The sequence below is a fragment of the Strix uralensis genome, chromosome 5 (genome assembly GCF_047716275.1).
Source record: "Strix uralensis isolate ZFMK-TIS-50842 chromosome 5, bStrUra1, whole genome shotgun sequence".
Classification (NCBI taxonomy): domain Eukaryota; kingdom Metazoa; phylum Chordata; class Aves; order Strigiformes; family Strigidae; genus Strix; species Strix uralensis.
In genome coordinates this window covers 81,784,257-81,807,433 of record NC_133976.1, presented here as the reverse complement: position 1 = coordinate 81,807,433, position 23,177 = coordinate 81,784,257, and the positions used below count along the sequence as shown (strand labels likewise).

Here is a 23,177-nt window from a genome sequence, read left to right as displayed (position 1 = left end):
AATATCGGGGAAAAGAATGTCATGAGTCTTTTAAGTTGCCAGATTGTTGCTTTGGAAGCCCTGCAGTTTGAAGGTCTTTTTATCTCCAGCAAGATCCTGGTAGCCTACTTAACCTTCTGCAAGTGTGTTATGGCCTCCAGATTGGACAAGAACAACTTTGGGAGTGAACAGGTTCAGGCTCTGTCTGGGCGAAGAAGCAGGAGCATGGAAGAGGGACACGAATATGACCTATGGCACTTCCAAATGGGTAAAAACCCAACCCCCAAAATCTACAACATGGAAACAGGCCTGGCTGTAGGGGTGTATGTGATGCTTGGTAAGAATATGGATAAAACTAGCAAGTGAGAAAACTTAGTTGCCCTGCCATTTAGCATTTCAGATGTTAAAGGCTTCTACACCCTGCAGATGTTTGAAGAATTGATTCTTGCCACGCTTGCAAATGGGAAGCAGCCTCTCTGCTGACTGCAGAGATGAGCAAGGTGAGCTGAGTGGGCCCTGTGTCTGGGAGCAGCAGGGACAGGCTGCTCGGAAAGGGAGAGCAGGCTGGAAGCTGAGTCACAGCAAGGCAGGCAGGGACAGTGGCCCTGCTGGCAAAGGCACAGCCCCACAGTACCTGAGCAGGAAGATTGGAGCAGCTCAGGCTGAGGGTTTAGATCAGCAGGGTACGTGGCCAGGCGTGGGCATGGCTGCACTAGCTCAGGCAGGGATCAAGGGTGAGAACCTTAGCTGAGATGAACTCAAAGGCAAACCTTGCCGAGGTTTCTCAAAGCCAGACACCACCTGTGTTATTTAAGCTGGACCTGAGTCCAGGCAGACACTCCCCCAGAAGATGGAGAATATGCTCAGGGCCCTGATGTTCTACTATCAAGCCTGCTCACAGCCATCTCTTGCACAGTCACACTTGCTCAGTGTTCCTCTGCCAGACAGCAAAGCTCTATATCTGTTGTGTTGAAAGTACAATGGAGGTCTTGTGATCTGGGTAAAGATGAGAAGTCTTAACCTTTTAAGTCAGCTGTTTGAATGGCACCAGTAAACGCTGGTGTCATTGTCAAACATTCTAGCAGCTGTGGTGGCCAAAAAAGAATTCTATCTTTCTTCAGATCTGGAAGCAAAGATGTTGCCCTGTTTTGGTGAATAGGGTGGGTGTATTGTGTAGGTCCTGGCCAGGCAGAAGATGAAGGGTCTTGTCCTTGAGCTATGGTGAAGTTTCTCTGACTTTTCAGTAGGTACTTGCAGCAAAAGGGTTGAATAGTCTTAAGAGGGTATTTCTCCAGACTAGGAGGATTTTCAGGTGAGGTGTAGCTAAGGGAGGTGCTGGGATGTGCTCCTGTTGGTGCACAGAGAAGCACAGGGGACTGCAAAGCAGTTCAGGAGGGAGAGCTTAGTTCTTTCTGGAGATCTTTCTGGAGATCTTTCAGGTCCCCGTGTCTTTCCTTGCAGTGAGACCTGCTAGAACACAGCAGCTTGATGTGTCTTGTATAAATCCTCTCTCCCTTCTCCTTGGTGACTGTCAGGAACGGTATTTCCATCCCTAGTGGGAGAAGTTGGCTGTGATGGTAAGTTACTGGTGAAATGACTTGGCCTGCAGCTGGACTGGCTGAATCCTTCCACCTCTTCCTGCACTTTTTGTTGCCAGTGGCTTTTCTAACATTGCAGAAGCCAGTGTGCAGACTGCTTGAGACCTACAGTCTCTTATGTCGCAGAAAATAGCGTTCTCTAGGTAAAGGATTAAGGCCAGGCCTTTAATGTGGATCAGCAGCTCAAACTCATTATCTCCTGAACATTTATTATGTTCCACTTAATAGATCAACTGATTTCCTTAGGCGGCTGGGAAGAGCTGTCCTCAGTCTGAGAGGGACAATGGCCAAAGGGGGAGAAAAGTTCATGCCAAATGGGAGACAGACTGTAGCATGTAGAAAGAGTCAAGAAACAAGTGTCAAAGGGAAGATCCCAGTTTTGTCTGGTGGTTATTTCTTTTGCAAGAGCTGTAGTTGAGCTGGGATGTGAACATTCCCTCCCCTTCCCCCATTAATTCAGTTCTACATTCTGTGACTTAAAACTCCTGTCTCACAGCTGTGCAGTAACTGTTCCTTACTACAGCCACACAGTATGGATTGCAGGCACAAACTCCCTAGCTTTAACAAAGCCTTGGTGATGTGTCTGGACTCCTGAAGAAATGGAGAGGAAAAGGTGTCCATTGGAGGAAATCAAACAAAATAAAAACCAAACAAGAAACCAAAACCCTGAAGTCTTCCTGAGCTTTGAGGGGGGAACAGGATCCGAATCTGAACTCATCCTGTTAAATCGCCATAAACCTGCCCAGCTCTGGGAGGGAGCCCAACTGTGCTGTTAATGCATAAAACCAGAGCACTGGGGCCTATGTAGTTAACACACATTGTAACGCCTCAAGGTCTAGGCAATCCATTGAGTGCTCATTACATTATGTGAACAATAGATTCTCAGTCTAGAGACCATTTTAGGTCTCTTTCTTCCAAGTTAATAGCTTTGTCTATGTTAATAGTCAGGAAAAGCACATTGCAGGATGTAGTACCCTTCTAGTTTGATAGCTTAATTTTGCCAGCTGCTGTTAGCTGTAGCTGTGTGTCCTCATCCAGAGCTGGGGCTCTGACAGACATTCACTGTGACTGTCTCTGAGCATGGGAAGATCAGCCAGCAGCAGCTGGTGCACGTTGTGGCTCCCAACCACAGCCACGTCTTGCCAGCTGTCACTGCTGGGAGGCTGTGGTGAACTTCTTGCATCACTTAATGTTTAGGGCAGGCCAGCCAGGTAACTTGCAATGGCCTCCTTTCCCTTTTCTTTCCCGGCTGTTGTAGGAGGACAACTCCTCCGTGGTGGGGCAGAGGCAGCTGGATTGCTGAGGTGACCAGCTTTTTAATCCTTGAGGCAGTTTGAAGAGACATTCCCTGAAGGAGGGAGCTGCCTGTAACTTGCAGCCTTTGTGTTGAGTCTTATGTTTAGATGTAAAGAGGTGTGGTGCTCCCCTGCCCTCCTAGCCTGGCCTGCAAGTCTGGCTGGGTTGGTGACACCTGCGACCAAGGGCTTGCAAATTCAGCCTCACCCATGACCGTGTGCTGCCATCTTCTGCTGAATCGCCTTGTTGCAGGGCTTCTGGCAACCCTCGGGCTCAGCCACCATCTCCAGGGATTGCCAGAAGCCCCCAGCTTCTGGGAGAGGGGGATGCAGGCAAACATCACCCAGGAGCTAGCTAGTACTGGTGAAGTGCTCTCTGGAAAATCGCAGCTGGCATCTGTCAGCAAGAGCGTGCTGACTCCCTGGGTTGGCTGCCTGAAGTGACTTCCCCTGGGTAGGGGAGAGGTGTGCCTGGGAGGGATGTGAGCAAGGGCTGGACGCATCTGCAGGTGTTCCCAAAAGCATCTGAGATGGGAGGGAAAGGAAGAGGTGTCTTGACTTTAGCATACAGGAGGCACAAAGGAGTAGGAGGTAGGCAACCATAGGATGCCGGATCAAGAACTTCGGTGGGTCTGGTTTAAAACAGACCAGAAGAGCTTTGAGTGACAGCAGAGTTTGTATTGGCTTTTATTGAATGCTTCCCTCAGTCCAATAGCAGCTTTGCCTTCATGTCCACCAGTATCATGATTTGTCATTCAGATGCTTTCCTGAATGACTTAAAACTGACCCCTGGTCAAGTTTACAGAAGCACGGCTTAAAGATTTTTGGTTTTTTTCTTCATCTCTCTTGACAGTTTGCCAGTAATGGAATTGGTGCTTCCAAATGTAGCCATATTCTGCTATCTGAATGCCCTCTGTGCCTCAGTGCCCTTGTGCACAGACAGCGCGGTGTAGGGCTGGAATTGAGATGTCCCAGGGCAGGCACATACCTCCTCTTGTGGATACACATGTGTGTGTATGTTGTCTTTAAAGTTTGGCCCATAGGAACTGAAGCCCTCCTAGTCTTTTTTAAAGTGAAGTCTAAGCACTTGTCCATAAGCACTGATTACGGTGTGAAGCAAACTGTTCAAAGATGTGGGGAGGTGCTACATCAGTAGTGCTACACAAACTGTCGCTTTGGTTAGCTGGCGGGGACAAGGAACTGGATCCTAATGAGCAACAGGACCAAGAGGAGAGCAGTAGGAGAGCATTTCCTTTGAAGAATATGTGCTAAGAGGCTATAGATACAGCAGCATAGGCAGCATGTCTGGCCCAGAGTTAGGGGCTGGTGTCACTAATCCCTAAAGCTGAAGTCAATACCATGGGTACATGTACAAAGCATGCTTGGAAATGACCACTGCATACTTTTTGGGTAGAAGAACAGGAAAAGTCCTTAAGCAATACATTCCATACCAAAATAGGGTTACTGTAAGCCGAGAACCTGCTCTGGGTAGCCTGATCTAGCTGCAGAAGTAGCCCTGCTTTGAGCAAGGTCTGAATGAGATACCTCCAGCCTGAACTATTTCCTAGCACAACTTTTGTGCTAGGCTGTGGTGAGGTGGGTCCCGCAGTGGGCCAGCAGTGTCCGGTGAGACATCTGATGTGGGGGATTGGTGGGTGGTGGGGAACGACGAGGTCTGACGGTGATCCTTCAGCTCAGGAAGAGCAGAGGCTGTGCAAGGACCAGCATGGTGTGCTGTGCCTGCCCAGTCTTAAAAGTGCTAAATATGAAAATAAGCGTGGACTGGAGACAGAGTCTAGGAGACAGGCCACGGTGCTGCAGGCCAGCGTGAGTCAGCAAGGAGCACTTTGCCTTCTGTGTCAGTGCCGGCTGCAGCTCCGGGGCCTGCGAGGAGCTGGCAGCAGGGGCCCTTCGCCCTCTGAGTCAGTCCTGGCTCTGTGCTGGAGGCTGGCACCTGGGAGCGCAGTTTGCCCGCCCTTCGCTTTACTGTGCCGGTGCTGACTTCAGCGTCCTAGCGTGGTAAAAGTGGGTGACGCGGGCATCTGGAGAGTGTGCCCTTCAAATACAAAGTGCTCTTCCCCACCCAACTGTGCTGACATTTGTGTCCTGCGTGCAGTTTGAACCCCAAAGCTAGAGCCCTTGCTGCCTGGCATTAAAACTTACTCAGCCTACTTCGGTGATGAGGTGCCAGGGAGCATCCAGCTGAGTTGACTGTACTCCCTGGGTTTAATTCAGCTTTCTGCAGGTGTTTCCAGATGGCTTTTGACTTGTCCCCTCCTGACTGGATGCCTAGGACGGCTGCGCTGCTCTGGAGGCCGATGGTGTCCCTCGCCCCGCTGCTGGCCAGCAAGAGCGTAGCGTGCAATGGGCGCAGAGGCTCCAAATGGCGTGCAGGGACTTCTTGGCTATAGGGTGCAGGGTAAGGGTCAGCACAGGCCATTTACAATCTTCCTGATAGACCTACTCTTGAGGATAGGAGCAGCGTGAGGGAGCCACACGATGTCCATGCTGAGGCAAGCTCTGCAGGGCCTGAGGTTTGTGCTGCTATTCCAGTGCCATCTGGTGGGACAGCCTAGCCAGTGCAGCTCTCCCCAAAACCTCCCTCTGGGAAGGCTTTGCTGCATTCTCTTCATGTGCACGGAGAGGATGTGAGGATGTGGAGGGAACCAGCTTGAGATCAAATAAGTAGCCCTAAGGTTACAGCATGGGTCTGGATGACCTTACCTGATAGCCCCCATGCTTGCTCAGTGACTGTGGTTGTTTTCCATTTTTGTGCTTTTCTTTCCGCTCCCCCCACTCCTGCTTCAAAAGAGGGAGATTAGGTGCATTCACCTCACTGGGCAGAGGTGTAGCCACACTGAATTCAAGGACATCAAGATCGGTGCGATCGTTGGACAGAACCGACAATGAAGCATGAAGGATTGCTTCTGTGGGGGGGTGTTACATGGCTGCAGTTTGTCCATGGAAATCCCATGTGGCCACTCCGAGAAGCTAAACTTCACAGCCCTGCCTCTGAAACAGGCCCCTGGGTCTGACCAGGACTTGCATCTGGCCCAGGTTTGGAGTCAGATGTGCAGCTGTGGCAAGCAACTGCAGTACCTGCATCTGATCTCCCACAACTTCTAGCCTTGAGACTTGTGGCTCAGATCCAAAAGAAGAGGGGGGTGAAGGTGTGATGTTCCCAGTAATGGCATAAAACAAAGCTGTGGGCTAATGCATCTGTATGTGTCCTCTGTTGGCTTTGGTTGGATAATTTGTTAATTAGGGGAAATAAATGATATGTATCTTTTCTAAAGAAACAATCCTGGGTTAATGGTGTATGTAAAGAGGTGGGCTGGGGCTTCTTGTCTTTTTGAAGGTTCCCTGGATACTGTTCTTGCTTCTCTTATTCTTTCCCTTATACTTGAGGGATTTGGGAAACCTATCACCACAGGTGAGCACATGACTTTCACTTTCCAAAGCTGACTGAGTTTGAGCTCCCTCGGCTCAGATAGCTTTGGGACATGGTCTGTTCTGCTTGAAACCCTTAGCTCTTGCTAAAGCTTGGCAAAGATGTGGACGGGGAAGAACATTTCTTTCTCATCTCTCCTACTTTTATTTCCTTCCGCCATGCTTGGCATGGTACTGTAACTGTAGCATTTTGGGGAGCTGCTGGTCTCTGTGAAAGTGCTAGAGTGTCATTCTAGGTGTTTTTGCTGAGGACACAAAGTGTTGCTGCTGACTCAGGCCTGCCTGTGGTGAAGTGCTGCCACCTGCCAGAAATTCGTGTGGCTTTGCAGTGCTACCTTCTGTTTTATCTATCTCACTCTCTGCTCTCGCCTCCCTTTCTCACTCTCCATTGAGTTTTTCTCTGTTTCCTCTTCACCCCTAGATGTTCAAATGTCCTTTCCTCTGAGCTTTCACAGCTCCATATAACCCATTTATTCCTAAAGTCTCCTAGTATATCTGTATGGCACTCCACTTCACCTTCTGGCATCAGCAGGGGTGGCTGCCTTCCAGAAGAGGTTTCTTCTCCCTGCAGCTCTGGCCAGTGCTGTCAGCCATAGGCAAGAAGGGCATAGGATGCCTTTCTCTCAGGTCTCAGCAGGCTGCTGTGCTCCCACACTGTCCCCTGCAGCTGGGGGAGCTCAGCTCCTGCAGTGAGATCTGCAGCATCCTGCCCTAACCAGTTCCTTGCAGCAGGATATGCAGTGGGATCATTTATTGCTAGATTCCCTCTAACCAGCCAAATCCCTCAGACGTTCTCAAGGAGCTCTCCACTGCCTGAATCCTTTTGATTAGATATCTGCCATCCCTTACTAATGTCGTGCCTTGGGGCCCCATTCTTCATGCTTCAGTGCCTTTTTATGCTCTTCCCTTGGCTGCAAGGGCTCTGCTCTCCCTTTATTACCTCCATGGCCTTAACCCCTAGGAGGGGAGCAAGGTGATGTGGAGGGGGAAGCCCAAGAGGGTGGCATGCATTTCTGATGCTCTTCTCATCCAAGTGCAGGGACAAAAAGCCAGGATTGGGTCTAGGCTGTCTTTATCTGTGTGACCTGGAGGACTGCGCTAGCCAGAGGTGCCATAAGAGCAGATGATGGTAGGACTGTCCTATCAGCGGGCAGCTAGGGTCCAGGTAAGACCAGTGCAGGCAGTTTTATGAAAGGACTGGGTGTGGGCTGTGCTTGAATAAGGTCTTGTGAGACGGTCTTGTGCTCTATTCAAGAAGCTGAACAAAACTATGCATAAGGCTGAGTGGTGATAAATACTTAGTTACACGAATGACAGTAGATGGATAGAATCCAGTTTGGCTAGAGGAAATTCCTCCCCCACCTCATTTCTGTCTTTCTGCCTTTCTTGCTTTCTGCTTTGCTTTCCAGGATGCAGCAAGCTGCCTTCCCTGTGTCTGTGCTCAGGGGGAGACTCCACAACTGGTGGAACAGCAGAGGTGTTCTCCCTGAAAGACCGCTCTTCTACCCAAGGTTGCCCCACTGGCAGCCCAGCTGTCTGGAGGAGCTGAAGCCCACTCAGAGGATGAGAGCCACATCAGTAACACCCTTCATGCTGTTGGATACAGAACCTCAAGCTGTGCTCTTAGCACCTGACTGTCTCCTGACCAACCTCCACCTGGTAGGGGCTCTGGACAAATAATCTAGAAAGATCATACTGATGTTAGTGCCTAAAGAATAAAAACAGGGCAAGCATACAACGTGTTCTCTTTTAATGTTTTGCCCCATTCCAAATGTTATCAGAACAGGAACTTGCCAAGCAGGGTATAGTTACTTTGCATTAAGCAAACCCTCAGTGCATTTCTCTCCCATTATTTTTTTCCAGTTTCCACCTTTAAGCCAAGTAAGCTTTCAGATGCCCAGCATCCTGGGTTAAGGAGTCCATTGCCCAACTCAGTTTTGTGAAGAACCACCTTCCTTCATTAAGTGACCCCCCTTCTCTTCTTTTAATGCCCTGTAGTTCTTGTATTAAAAAAACCAGAAATGACTCAGTCATCACTCAGCCTTTCCTAGATGATTTTTGTAAGCCTCTCTCTCTTCCCATCTTCAGGGTGCAAATGTCCTATCTCAATTTGTTGTTCTTTATGTGGCAGTCATGCTATACTTTTTTTCACCCTTGTCTTTCTCTGAGCCTTTTCTGGACCCACTGTATCCTTCTTGAGATGATTTGAGTTATGAGGACATAATGATACAGTGCTGTAACAATATTTTCTGTACTGTTCTTTGTGCCTTTTTTCTGCTATTCCTATGTTTGATTTGCTGTTCTTTCTGCCTCTGAACAGATTTTCTCATACATCTGTTAAAATCTGACATTTTTCTTTGCATGTGACAATAGTTACCTCAGAGCCCGTTATTTTATGTGTGAAGTCAGGGCTGATTTTCCTAAAGTGCATTGCTTCGTTACCCACTTCCCTAAAGAGCATTGCTTACCTACACAGGACTCTGTCCTTTTGTCACCCTGCTACTCAGTCTTATCCTTCTCCAGTTCTTTGCAACTGGCTCTTGAATAACTGCCCTGAATAATTTGGTATCATTAGCAGATTTTATCATATCAATTCCTCTTCGCCATGTTGATGAAGGAAATGTTAGTGTGTGTCCTATTACAGACCTGGCAGAGTTCTGTAGGTGTTCTCCCTCCATTGAGGAACTGTCTATTAATTCCTACTCACTTTTCTGTCTGCTTACTATGAAAAGATCTGCCTTGTTATCCCATGGCTGCCCACTTTCCTTAGACGTTTTTGCTGAGGAATTTCATGGGGAGCTAGATTATTCTCATGCATGTGATTACTGACCCCCCAAAGAACTACAAGAGGCAGGATTTCCTTACAGGAGTTATATTGACTCTTCCCAAAGTACATCATACTTACACACATTCCATTAGTTTCATTCTTTTGATACAATTTCTATTAACTTGGCCACTACAGATGTCAAACCTTTAACTTCCTAAATCTCCCTAGATTTCTCCCCTCCCCTCCCTTTTATATATTCCTTGCCATCCTGCCATTTGCTGATTAAAAGGCAGTTTAAGGCAAGAGGCCACCCACTGCTATTAGCAACTGTGTCACCCCTGAGTTTCTTGGGAACCTCTGGGACCATCTTGCCCAGACCTACTAATTCCGTACCTTTCGCACACTTTTATTTTCGACAGGTCTTTTAGTTTAGTGCCCCACAAAACACAGTTCTTGTGGGAATTTCTTCCACTGTCACAAATAATTAATTTAGCTTTGTTTTGATGTCCTTGTTCTCTCTGACTGCTTCTTTTATACCCTGCTCTTCAGTTGTCCTCAAAACTTGTGAAAAGGTTTCTGCTTTTCAGTAGCCTTAGGAAAGAAATTATTGCTAGTTCTGATGGCTTCTGCTAGTTGTTTTTCAGACTCTTTTTTACCTTTGCTTTGTTGTGATTTTATACTTACTGGAGGTCATGATCATTTCAATTTTCCTCATTCAAATGGAAGGTCAACTTGTTGAAGAACACATACTAATAACCCTCAACGTTTTAGCTGTGTCAACTTCCTTTTGCCTTTTGTCAAATCTTCTAAAGAGGTACTAGGTATTGGCTTTGGGCTGCCAATTTTGATGTCCCTGTGTAACCTCCATGCTATTTGTGATGACTGAATGCCCTCAGCTGCCCCTCTCCATTCTGACTGGCTTGTAACAAGTGTCTCACTTCCCTGCAGCCTCCGCCACAGCTGTGCTCAACTTCAAAAGGGGATTTTTTTGGAATGTGTGGGGTCACAGCTCTAGGATTCAAGTCCTTCTCTTTGCTTATGAATTCAATTTTAACTCAACTGCTTCAGCTTGATTTTCAAAAGAAGTAAGGCACATGTGATGGTGCTGTCTCCTCTGCTGTTACATGGGCCTGCTTGCAAAATTAGGTGAAATTGGCTGTGAGGTGAAAGCCTTGCAGATACTACCTTACTCAAAATTCATTGACAGGTAGGGAAGAAAGAGCATTAGTACCTCTTTCTGATTGTGTCAGCTAGGCAACCACCTAAAGGCAGCAGCTGGAGCATGAGTAAGGAGGGAAAGCAGGACTGTTGTGGTGAGCAAACACACGAGTCCTAGAAAGAAGCTGGGGCTTGCAAGGTGTGTGGGAGGTACCTGGCAGTGCTGAGTGGGGTTGAGATGAAAGATGTCTGTGGTATTGTGGGTGGATGAGGGTGTGCTGCATGGGGTGGGCAGAACACAGGTAGAAGGGGAAGGGAGGAACTGAGGAACAGCAGTGGAAATGCAAGGAAACAAAGTGCGAGTTTTGGGGTTTTTTTTAAGCAAGGTCCTATTTTTTTTCTATTTTCAGCCCCACAACTAACTGCTGGGCTCAATTCTCCCTATCTCCCACCCATTTTCATGCCATCAATGCATATGAAATTGGAAGTACAAATTTTACCCTCAGAAATATCACCTCACTGTTGTTGCACAAGAGCCCATCGTTGTGTCCTATGGAAGTATGATTCAGGGTTGAATTTTGACAGCAAATAACAACTCTTATGGCTGAAAAGGAAGAATTGAGCTGTCTCCTGGTGTTTGAGTGCAATCTGGTGTATTCTAATAAAATCAGCAGCTAGATTCTGAATTTACATTTGAAATGCCTCAGCTGTGTTTGGAGATGTGTTTCAATGGCAAAAACCTCATGAAGCTGCACTGTGACTTCCTCTCTGTCTGCTGATTGTATTTCCTGTTTCTTCACAGTGGAAAGTTTGAAACCCTGCCAGGAAGCAAGCCTTTTCCCCCTGAGACTGAGTCTGTTGTGGTTTGGTTGGCTGTGGCAGAGGGGAAGCACACAGAGGATTACTCTGGCTAAAATCTCAGCATGAAGTTTGAAGGCATAACTAGGTTTCAGCAAATACTTAGGGAGGCTTAATTCTAGTGAGAAGGTGAAGCCTGAAGGCAAAGGAAAGTGCTGGAAGGATGTTGGAAAGAAAAGCAGGCAGCATACATCTTCTCAAGGAACCAGACTTCTGGCCTGCAGCTGCTCCTCTTGTATAAAAGTCACCCTCTTTGCACACAATACAAAAAGGACAAGTGAAGCCAGCTCAGTGCACAGGAGACATGAGGAGGCTCCTTGGTAAAGAAATCCAGCTATATATGCCCCATTCTGTTTAGGGGCAGTTCTCCATAATCTGTGTGCATATGTCCACTACATCCCTCCCTTGTCCTCCACCTTCTGCCACATTGTTCTCCTCTGTTGTCTGATGCGTATTCTTCCTTGCAACTGTCCTGTCTCACCTCCAGCTCTGCCCTGTGTACCCTCCATGCTAGCTCCCTGGATGTCCTGTGAGTGTCTCATTCTGGTCTGCCTTGAGGAAATTTCAGCTAGCAAAACAACCAAGCAAACCTTCCTCCTTCTTCATTCTGGTTGTTTTGGAGACCTTACTGAAAATGATCAGAAGGCTGGAAGACCTCTCCTATGAAGAGAGGCTGAGAGAGATGTTCTGCCTGGAGAAGAGAAGACTCCAGGGACACCTTATTGCAGCCTTTCAACATATAAAGGGAGCTTTTAAAGAAAGATGGAGAAAGACCTTTTACCAGGGCCTGTAGCAATAGGACAAAGGACAAAGGTTTAAACTGAAAGAGGGTAGGTTTAGATTAGATGTAAGGAAGAAATTCTTTGCTGTGAGGGTGGTGAGGCACTGGCACAGGTTGCCCAGAGAAGCTGTGGCTGCCCCTTCCCTGGAAGTGTTCAAGGCCAGGTTGGATGGGACTCTGAGCAACTTGAAGCAGTGGAAGATGTCCCTGCCATGGCAGGGGCATCAGAACTAGATGACCTTTAAGGTCTCTTCCAACCCAAACCATTCTATCTGCTGACTGAACGCTTCTCACCCTTTTTCTCCCGGGTATCCTGACTCATTGGCATTTCTTCGAAGAAGTCTTTCTGATTCAGCATGTATCTCAGCCGCCATTTCCCTTAATTGTCTCCTTTCAACATCTGCCCCAGCTTGAAATCAGACTAAACATTAGTCTGACATTTTCCCCAAGGTAATATCATAGGCCTTTACTAGAAAGCAGGAAAGGGAGATAAATGAAAGTGTTGGAGCAAAAAATAGAAACCAGCCCTTTCAGCCTCAGAAATGCAGCCTGACTCCCTGAAGCAAGCACTTCTTTGAACTTCCACAGGCTGTAAATCAGGTTGTGATAGAAAGGTCTCTGTGTGTGCTCTTTCCAATAACCTATCAAACTATCAACCCCATTTTTTTCATTCCACTTTGCTTGTTCTCCTCCCCGACCCTGGCTTCATCCTTCTCTACTTCTCCTTGGATATATCAGACTTTTGATTATTTATAGTCCTCTGCCTGAGGCTGCAACTCCTCAGTCTCACTTCTATAGAGACAGTTCCTTGTTTGAGATTTGTTCTAGTGTTAGCTGCCAACTGGGGCTGACTTCCCAGGATGAGTTATAGCATGGGATATTTGATGTAGCAAATGCAGCTTAACCACAAGAGACAAGTGAGGGCAGAATGCATTTTGTATTGGGCTGTGCTGCAGGTTAAACTGGGCTAAAACCAGTGATAGCTCCAAACCTAAGAGCAATGGTAGAATTACTAACAGACAAAGAAAGGCATGAAGATAAGGGAAGGACAGAGAGTTAAAAAAGAAGTGTGAAAAAAGAAACAACCAAGAGATATTAAAAAGGAAGCCTACCAGCTGAGAATCTGACATGGGGAAGGAGGAGTGCAACTTCCTTTTCAGTTAAGTTCTCGTTTTAATTTTCTCTCTCAGAAGTTTCCATAGTGCTGGGACTGATTTCCTGGGCTAAGAAACTGAAGATCTGTTCAGAGCATTTCTGAGCTCCCAGGAATTCTCAGGTTACCACCAGTGCTTCCAGTGTCCAGCACAACCTTCTTTGCAGACAGAGGGTGAACGAGCAGATGGGAAAAGCACAGTAACTTATCGGTGTCTCCCTCAAAAACCAGGGACCTCAAAGGCTGACCTTCTATGTGGCAAAACTAAGGACAAGGGGACAGGGCCAGTGTTCACACTGTGCTTAAATGGCATCAGAAATCACCTACGCTGAGGTGAAGTTCAAGAATGCATCACCGGCTGCAGTGATTGAAGGTAAGGAATGGATGGGTTATCCAGGGGAAGGGGACCTGGAGGGAGGAGGGCTGAAGAACAGGGAATGGTGACTTTTCCTTCTGTGACTGTTTCCTACCTGGTCTTGACAAATTGGTGAGAAAAAGGAGTTGTCTACTACTACATGAGCAGGAGACTGGAGGACTTCTGAAGTAAGAGGGTCAAGGAATGTCTACAAGAGGAGAGGTGGGAATCTTTAGGTGGTGGGGGTTGCAACATGAACGAGGATGACTACCGGGGCCACAAACAGTCGGTTTCAAATGAGCATTCAGCAAGGAACCTATCTGGGCTCCCTTAGTCCCCTGGTTGCAACACCAACAGTGGCAAATGGTAGAGGGTCCAGGATGGGTGCTGTACAGTAATAGTGCTTAGCTCTGGCACAATGCAGGTAGTAGCTGCCTCCTTACATGTTATGTAGTCTTGGTTGAGAGAATAATTTTTGGACAAATACTGAGTATGAACAATAGAGACTATGGTTTATTACAAACCATTTGATCTGTTACAAAGGTGTAGGGGCTACCAGGGCAACAAATGGCAGCAAATAAGCCCAAGCCCTGGCTGCTCCTGCTCTTGCCTCTCAGAGTGATGCTGCAGGTTCCTGCTTACGGAGAGAGCAGCAGTAGAGAACAAACATGCCTCCTTACAGTAGAGCCGTGAGTTGCCCTCTACAGTTTTGTGAGAGGTGACACTGGCTGCAGAAACTTACAGCCCCATTGTCCTTGGTTGATTGAGAAATGGTCCTTGGAGAAGAGAGACCCAAAAGTTAAAAGTAAGAATGGGCTTGAAGAAAACACTGTAAAATACACAGAGGAAGGATCCCATTCTGTGATTGATGTTTACCACTCCTGAAAAATAATTAACACACCAAACACACAAATTTGTATTGCTGTTAAAAATCACGGTTGTAAAATGGTGTCTCTACTAGAGTTTGTGCAAATTTAAGGCATGTTCTGATCAGTATGTATTCTGTAGTCATTATGCTGCAAGTAAGAACACATAGAGATGTCCTATGTATGGCTCATTGCTTCCACCCTTAGACACAGGACCTTACACACCAGCAGGTGAGGGGTGAAAGTATGTGTGTGTAAAAGAATGAGTGAATAAATAAATAAATATTGCTGCTAGAGATATTAACTTGCCTATTTACAGCTTTACGTCAGTTCTATGATCCCAAACAGAGCAGGCATCATCTCCAGGTTATTCCTTGCCCGCTCTGAGGCATGAATCATGCAAATAAAGACTGTACATACTCCTCACTGACTTGAAATCTCACTGTTTTCAACGCACCAGGGTTAGCTGGTTCTGGTTATGGCTAGCATTTCCATCATGGTGAGGTGTGGGTGGTGGAAGTCCCCCATTGTGTTCCCAGTGACCTATTCCAAGGACACCTGATCCAGCTGTGTTTGCTTGAGCTGCTGATGCCAGGCTCATGTTATAAGTTTTGAGTATGTGCTCAGGGTCTGTCTTTAGGTGCACCTGTCCAAGTGATCACACACTGGCTGTAGCTTATACTTTGAATTCAGAGAAGTGTCCACTAGTACTACTGCACACAGTGCTAATGTCTCTCACAGACTCATGGTATGCTCATAGTATGAGAGTTATGATTGAAAATTATTGAAAAATTGAGGGAGTCTTGCTGCTCTGTTGGCCTTCTGAGTGGTTACTCTGGCCATGTGGACTCCATGTTGGTAATGGCCAAGCACAGCTGGGTTTTCCCATTTTGTAGCCTCTTCCAGTTGGACTCTAGAGATACCAAAACTGACAGTCATTGGAAGATAGAGAGGAGAAGGCAGCAGCTAATCAAACAGCATATAATCTGTGGCAGGAGATGGCAGAGAGTGCCAGCGTGGGTTTCACACCACAGTGCCGTTAGGGTTCCTGCATTTCCAAACAGGATTTCCCAGGTAGAAACATAGGCATCTGTGCTGTACCACACTTGTTGCATGTGCCTAGGAGATGATGGATTTACATGCTGAATAACCAGCATATTCTCATCAGGTCTGTTGTGTTGTGATCATGCTGGACATCTTGCAGACTAACTGTAGGAAGCATGTTGCAGGGAGATTAACTCACTGAGTTTGCACAAGATCTACTGCACTTCAGTTGTGTTGGTGAGGTGCATGCATGCTGGCAGTGCTCTCTGTGCCACCTGGGTGTGAGTGTGGAACGCACAGGTCTGACTGGGCACAGGATGAACAGTCAATCTGTGGACATGCAGCACATCAAAAAATCATTTGGACTGGGCAGATCTGTTGTCTGAAGTAGGTGTCTGGACCACAGACCATGATCTGGGTCCTTGTTTTCACTGCAGACAAAAGCTCTGACTAGAAAAACATGATTTGGCCAGGGAAATCTGGGTCTTGTCTGTCTATGAATGTTTTCTCTTCTGATAATGAAAGGTGATGCTTTTTGCCCTGCTGTAACAACCTCCTACAAGTCTTTGGGAAGTAGTCAGAGGGCTTCCCCAAACAGCACTTACTGGAAGTCTTGCTTACTAGGCATGACTGGCAGGCACACTTGGGAATCTCATGCTGAACAATGAACGAGGTCTCTCTAAAGCTTTTCATTAATATCAGTCTCTCCCAAAACTTCTTTACTCCTGTCCTGCAGTCATGTGCTGGTGTTTCTTTACCCTCCTGTTTGCCCCATCTTGCATACCTGCCACAACCTAGAATAGTCTTTAACAAGTGTTTGCTTCTGCTTCCCTGTGACCCATTCTCCTGCCTGCTCCCAGACTTCCTCAGTACTGGCAGTATTCCTCTAGACAAAAGTCAGGCCCTGGTAAGTCTGAATCTGAGTGGGATACTTTACTCAGGCTGCTGGACCCAGCCCTCTGTTCTCCCCAGCCATCCAGCCTTGCACAACCTAGTTTTACTACAGCATATCTCTAAACCCTGGCTTGGAAAGCAGAGATGGAAGGGAATATTTTTTTTTTTTTTATCTTCCAATGATTCTGTGCCATCATAGCTTTGTACATTTTTTGCCTCCTGTCCTCATTTGGCTTACACCAACCTTCTTCTACACAGAAAATCCAAAAACTAAAGAGGAACTGAAGCGGGCGAAAAAGGTTTTCTGGGGAGAAGTCAGCATGAAATCTTCATATGAATGCCTCAAGTATCACAGATAGAGCAATGTTGTACTTGGCAGCTTTGGGCCCCATCTAGAAAGACATGCTTTCACTCCAGATTTTGGGGCCATGTGAAGGCCTCATCCCAAACACCAGTAATTAGCACTGCCAGCTGGGCTGGGGCTGTGAACACTGTTGCTGAACCTGACCTTCTCCAGAAACCACAGAGGTCCCCTGCTCTGTCCCAATCTTCCCTTCTCCCAAACTGTGTAACTTCCACATCAGAACTGAAATTGCATTTTTCTGGAGCAGCTCTCCCTTGAGTTGTACGTCCTCAGTGTGTGGACTGACTGAAGCATAGTTGACTGCTGTGTTGTATTTGCTGTGTTCCTTCACTTTTAGTACCTCCTGAGACAAAGAAGCATGAGCCCCGTCCCCAGAAATACCCGCAGTGGGTCCCGTGGCTGATCTCGCTGCTGCTCTTCTTGGTGTGCATTGCCCTTGTTACTGCTCTCCTTGGTGAGTATGTGCAGGATGGCTACAGGAGAGAGGTCTGGGGGAAGTGCTGGGAGAAAAGCAGAGAAATCAGAGCCCAGAGGGGAATATCTTCCAACCAGGAGGGAGTTTTTCCTCAGGAACAGTTTTGTCATGAGAAAGGATGCAAGCACAAACATTTTGGCTCAGAAAACCTGAATGTTGAATCTTTGAAAGGTATATTTAGGAGCAGAATCTTTCCTGACTACTTAAGCATTGGGGATTTTAGGGTACAGTTGCGACATGGCACAAACTTCTCTCTTGCAGGGTAGCAGATGTTTTGGCCAACTGGTATGTGGGAGCTAGGACTACCACAGCATTATGGCAGATGGTTCTGTTATACCCATTTTCTTCCTTAGAATGATGGAAAGAGTTAGGTGGGAAGTGGTTTCTGGAGGTCTCTAGTCTAATGCCCTACTTGAAGCATGACCATCTTCAGAATTTCAGGGTTGTTTGGACTTTCTTTTCTGCCCTGGCTTTGTATATGTGTACATACATCCCCCAAATATTCCACTGTTTACCCTGAGGCCTTTTCAGTGTTCCCAGATTACACCGTCTCTTTGGAACTGTGGAACAGTTCTCTATCTTCATACCACACAAAAAAAGAAACAGAATTAATTACAGAGGGGGGAAAAAAAACTGGAAATGGGAGCACAAGTGTCTATGAAGGCAGATGCATCTGCACTTGGGCTCTCTAAGGTGCTTGGACACAATTTGTGTCCTAATGGAAAAAATGGCTTTTCACAGTCCTGTCATCTCCAGGATTAACTGTGTGGTGCAAACTCTCACACCTTTTTAGTGTTAATTGCAGTATACTAGAATAATTCATAAAAAGTTATTCTTGCACACAATGTTTGTGGTGACTGTGATCACTGTTTTTTTCTCATTCACTGCTAAAGATCATTCATGGAATGTTTGCACAAAATGTCAATAAAGATGATGGATTCTGGAGGAGGCGTGTTGTCAGGATAAATTGCTGCCCTTTCTTTTGCTGTCATTAGTTCCCGAGTGCCGGAAGTTTGTATTGCTTTCTTCCCAAATGTATAACTTTTCACAGTACTCTTGTCAAATGGTTGAGAAGGTTTAGGTTGGGCTGTCAGAGTCTGATACAGTCTGGCCAGGTTTTTTTAGATGTTTCACACCTTCCAAGTGAATTTCACACACTCTGCCATGTGTAAAATGGTAACATATTTAATGGTAAATTTTCTTATCTAAGTTAATTGGTGTTGTGTAGGATTTTGATTTAGCAGAGTGATACAGCAATATATTTAAATGAAAACACAGCAGAGCGTAGCAATCACAATGCAGAGTTGAATCACAATACAAATGTGGTTCTCACTGTCAGTCTCTGCAATATGCTCAACATCAAGACACTGCGTGTCCCCAGTGACCAAGGAGGAATATGTGGGTTAAAGCCAGCTCAGGCCCATTGCTATCTTGAGAGATGGTTTTGTTAGTAATTCAGGTTTTTACACTATTTTGGGCTAAGCCACATATACACTCGGTCCATGCTCCTCTGGCTAACTTAGGAAGACACTGCCCTCTCTTTGATCTTTAGAGGGATGAACAGGTACACAGCTGGTCAATTCACTCAGCTGATGCAACTGGTTGATTCAGTCAACAGAACTAGATAGATCAAAGTCCATCCATCTGGTCTCCTTTGTGTTGAGAAGAGGTCACCTTTCTTTGCAACAGGTGTGGCCAGTCACGCATCAGCCTTGCCCATCTCCTCCTCCATTATAGGAGTTCACTCATCAGGCACAGAGGCCACTGTGATTACTCTGCCATTCTCACTAGAATGATTTTTCTAAATGCAACGTTTGATAAAACAAGACATCATTTAGAGATTATCAGTGCCACTGAAGTGCTGCTTTTTATTCACTGACTGTAAAGAGATTTAGACAGGCAGCTTGGCTGTAGGTATCTCCATGGCAAAAGCCTATGGTTGGGTGGCATCAATCCCAGCCCTTCTGGCATGTCCTCGGTGTGATGCCCTTCCACTGGTCCTTCTGCTCTCTGACATGGAAGATTGTCTCTTTCTGGCTGGAAGGCAGCCACACCACTTATTCAGGGCAATTTTCTCAGAGCCGTGGACCGGGGATCCACCAAGCCCACCCCTTCAGCTCCACAGCACCCAAGGGGGCCTGATGTCAGCTGCTCGGTGCTGGGACAGACTCTGTTGACAAACCAGAGGCCAGCTATGGCCACCAGGCACTGTTTGGGTGGGTCACAGGCTTCTCTAGCTTTGTTGGCCATGTCATCCTGTCTAGATCTTGTCAGTCAGTGGGCAGAGGAGTCCTTGTGGGCAGCTGTGGGCTGCTGGGAGCAGAAATGCCCGTTCCCTTCGCTGAGAGGATGGCAGTTACCAGTTGTGAAATGGAAAGAGACAGCCCCAGGAGAGGCGATGCTGGGACAGTGCTTGGTTGGGACCTGGGGAAACAAGAGTGAAGCCCAGAGATGGTGTGTGAGGAGCTGGGAGGAAGGGGTAATCCTGTCGCCTTTCCTCTCCCTTTCCAGTTGCTCCCTTCTCCCGGAAGGGTGACCAGCCCACAGCCCTGCAGCAGGCATTCACGGAGTGGCGGTGCAGCTCAGCGGAGCCACAAGGCAAAGGTCAGTAGTGCTGGCAGGGGTGCAGGAGGTCTTTGGGATGGGGACAGTGAATGCTGGGGTCTGCTGTGACAGCCAGCAGCAGTGGGAGCAGACTCTGGAGAGGCAGAGTGCAGAGGAGAGAGGTGGGGGGAGAAAGGATTTCCTGCTATCAGCTTAGGGGGAGGAGAGGGCCCTGTTAATGGTGTGCTGGAGGGCAGGGTGGCTGTGAAGTGCAGCTCTAGTCAGGAAAAGGGGCAATATCCCCTGTTCCCTGGGGCTAAGGGCCTAAAGGAGACTGTACAAGGAGAAGTCAAACCAGATCACCAGAATAACTTTGTCAAGACCTGAGATCATGTTACAAGGATTACCATGGACTTGTGTACACAAAGCTCACTGGTCATATTGCAAAGCAGTGGGATGGTACAATATCTGTACTATCCTTGTTTTTTCAAGTGCTTTCTGTCAGGAAAAGTGATCTAAGGAGAACATGAGCATCATCCCTGGAGCACAAGGGTCCTTGCAATCACCATGTCTCTTGTTATTAGCATTCACCTCTGCGGTCTCTCCCTGCACAGAGCGAGGCTGGATGTGCTGCCCGAAGGGCTGGAAACGCTTTCAAAAAAAATGCTATTATATCTCAGATGATACAATGTCCTGGGCTGAGAGTGTGCAGAACTGCACTGGGATGGGCTCCCATCTGGTGGTGATCAACAGCAAAGCAGAGCAGGTAGGTGCATGGCCGAGAGTGGGGCACAGCGGCCAGAGACACAGTGCCAGGCCCTGGAGGGGACTCAGAGCCCTCCTTGTCCTGCAAGGGAGGAGAATGTCCTTTCTGTGTCGTCTCTCTGCTCAGTCCTGTACCTCATGGGCATTGCACTCTCCCTGATTTCCAGGCATTCCTCTCTAAGGAGGTACAACCTTCAAGAGGACCGAATTTCTACATTGGTCTGAGTGCAGAGAAGGTGGGCCAGTGGCAATGGGTGGACCAGACTCCATTTAATGTGTCAGCAGCGTGAGTATCCCTGGATGGAGAATGTTTGCTGCGGCTGCTGGTAGTGTGAGAAAGTAGGGGAGATGTGAGGGTGTCTGTTAGTGCATGAGAGGGAGGTGAGACAAACCCTTGTGAGAGGTCAATGATGGAGCAGGAGAGGGCTGTGTGGGACACCAGGGTCACATGGCCCTATCCCTGTTATTAATTAACTACCTGTGACGTGGCCATCAATGCTGTAGGCACAGAAGAAGCTGCATCTCACCAGCAGGAAGAACCCTTCAGAGATGACCAGCCTTGCCTGACCTCCATAGGGCCCCCACCATGCCTATGTGCGCGTATATGCACTGAGCAGGGCCCTGTGGTGTTGCCCGTAGGAAGAAGGCAGGTTTCCATGTAAGAGTGGTTCCAGTGGAATATCAGAGTGGGAGGAAGGTGGTAGAACTACTGTCCATGATTGGGCATCTGGAATTTTTCTGTCTCCTCTCCAAGCCTTGCATCCCGCTGTGGCCTTCCCCAGCAGTGCTTTACAGAGTACACTGGCGAGTTACACGTCTGTCTCTATCTCAGGTTCTGGAGGAAAGGCGAACCAAGTGATACGAGTGCTGAGAAGTGCGTTGTAATCCATAGGCCTGAAACAACACTCAACAACTGGAATGATGTCAGATGCGATAATCATAATCGAATATGTGAGGCTGCTGCAGTAACTGTGTGATGGAGATACCCTCACCCTGAGTAAAACTGAGAGATGAGCAGTGAGCTGGGAACAGTGCAGGGCTGTGTTGGGAGGGGTGGGGGGCCCTGGAGCCTGCATCTTCACTGTGCTGGGTGGGACGATGTGAGTGGAAGTGATATGACTCGGTGTCCAGCATCCCCAGTGCACGTAATGGTTCAGGGACCACAAGAAGGCTCAGGCTCATCAAAGCAGGTCCTGGGCTCTTGTGTCCTCTTCTCTCTGAGTTCTCCAGGAAGAAGACACAGGAAAGGAAGACAGATGTTCAGAGCTGCAATTTCTTTTGTCTCCTTGAGCAGAGGTGTCTGCTTTCTGTTGAGTCACACAGAGAATATCCTCTAGTTGCACTGGTTTTGCTGAACAGATACTGAATTCTTATATATGAGAAAATACAGTATTAGACCAATGAAAAAGGCTCTGTGCTGTGTGTCTATCTCTCCTTCTCTTTCCCTCTCTAAGCTGCAAGTGTTTTGTGGTATCATAGAATCATAAGATCACAGAATTGTTTGGGTTGGACGGGACCTTAAATTTCGTCTAGTCCCAACCCCCTGCCATGGGCAGGGACACCTTCCACTAGCCCAGGTTGCTCAAAGCCCCGTCCAACCTGGCCTTGAACACTGCCAGGGAGGGGGCAGACACAGCTTCTCTGGGCAACCTGTGCCAGTGTCTCACCACCCTCACAGTGAAGAATTTCTTCCTTCTATTTAGTCTAAATCTACCCTCTTTCAGTTTAAAACCATTGCCTGTTTTCCTATCCCTACATGCCCTTGTAAAAGTCCCTCCCCATCTTTCCTCTAGTCCCCCTTTAAGTACTGGAAGGCCGCTATAAGGTCTCCCTGGAGCCTTCTCTTCTCCAGGCTGAACAACCCCAACTCTCTCAGCCTCTCCTCATAAGAGAGGTGCTCCAGCCCCCTGGCCATCTTTGTGGCCTCCTCTGGACCCGCTCCCATGGGAGGAACAATCCACACCACCTTCCTCAGCCACTTCCCTGTATGCACTACGGGGCCCTTACCTCCTCCCACAGTATGTAGGGGTTTTGTCTGGGCAGGACCAGGATCAAAAGATGTTGCTGTGCCAGGATACAGCCTTACCACACAACGACTGCAGCAGAGGTTGCATCCGCCCAGTGAGAGTAAATCACTCAGAGACAACCTGCCTACACTGTTCCCTTGCACCCAGCCAAATCTCTGGAGGGGACTGGGCACAGGAAACCACTTCTAGGGATATCGTGAGTATTTGTCAGGCCGTGCTTGACCTGGAGCTGTCTCCAGAGGCAAAATGACTGGCGCCTTCAGTGTCACCTCGAGGAAGAAGTCCTCTTCCCAACTCAGATGCTGCTCCCAGACCCTCCTGATGCAGCAGCGTTCCTGGAAGGCCAACCCCTCGGTGGTCCCTGTATGGGCATTCCCGCCCAGGCGAGACCATGCTGCAGAAGAGGCAGGGGTGCTGCTGCTACATGAGGTCCCTTCCACAAGTGCATTGCCTCCTGAATTGCCTTCATGTCCTGCTGCAGACCATATGCCACCATGGATCCCACCTTTTCTCCACCCATTCCCACTTGCTGGCTGCTATGCCCCCAACTTCTCTTTGCCTCAGGAAACATCATCTGCCTAAGCTTTCCCGACCAAAGAGTGCCAACTCCCCAGAGGGCACTGGTGTGCATCTCCTGGCTGTGTGACTCTGTCCTACCTGTGAAAGTGAATCCTCTCTCTGTGTCCCAAAGAGAGGGGAGAACTTGTACTGGAGGTAAGGTGACCAGGAGATTTGGCTTCCTAAGCCAGTCAATGTTCTGTGAACAGCAGTGAATGGTGGCAGGAGCTGCTGAATCCTGTAGTC

General features: G+C 47.7%; 1 protein-coding gene across 1 annotated transcript; it reads left to right on the top strand.

The window, feature by feature from the left end:
• The first annotated feature begins 127 nt into the window (after positions 1–127).
• Positions 128–21,756, top strand: LOC141944794 (C-type lectin domain family 4 member A-like). Its single transcript, XM_074871969.1, has 9 exons — positions 128–1,556; positions 7,732–7,981; positions 10,658–11,425; positions 13,077–13,412; positions 16,900–17,016; positions 19,549–19,641; positions 20,196–20,347; positions 20,514–20,632; positions 21,179–21,756. Exons 4-9 carry the CDS (start codon positions 13,346–13,348, stop codon positions 21,321–21,323), a joined length of 693 nt encoding a protein of 230 aa, XP_074728070.1. The 5' UTR covers positions 128–1,556; positions 7,732–7,981; positions 10,658–11,425; positions 13,077–13,345; the 3' UTR covers positions 21,324–21,756.
• Positions 21,757–23,177: the final 1,421 nt, after the last annotated feature.

Bases quoted from the DNA above. Each gene is read 5' to 3' on its own strand.
- LOC141944794 (XM_074871969.1), top strand. From the start codon at position 13,346: ATGGCATCAGAAATCACCTACGCTGAGGTGAAGTTCAAGAATGCATCA. The intron at 17,017-19,548 runs GTGAGTATGTGC...CTCCCTTTCCAG, and splicing joins CCTTGTTACTGCTCTCCTTG to TTGCTCCCTTCTCCCGGAAG. The intron at 19,642-20,195 runs GTCAGTAGTGCT...CTCCCTGCACAG, and splicing joins AGCGGAGCCACAAGGCAAAG to AGCGAGGCTGGATGTGCTGC.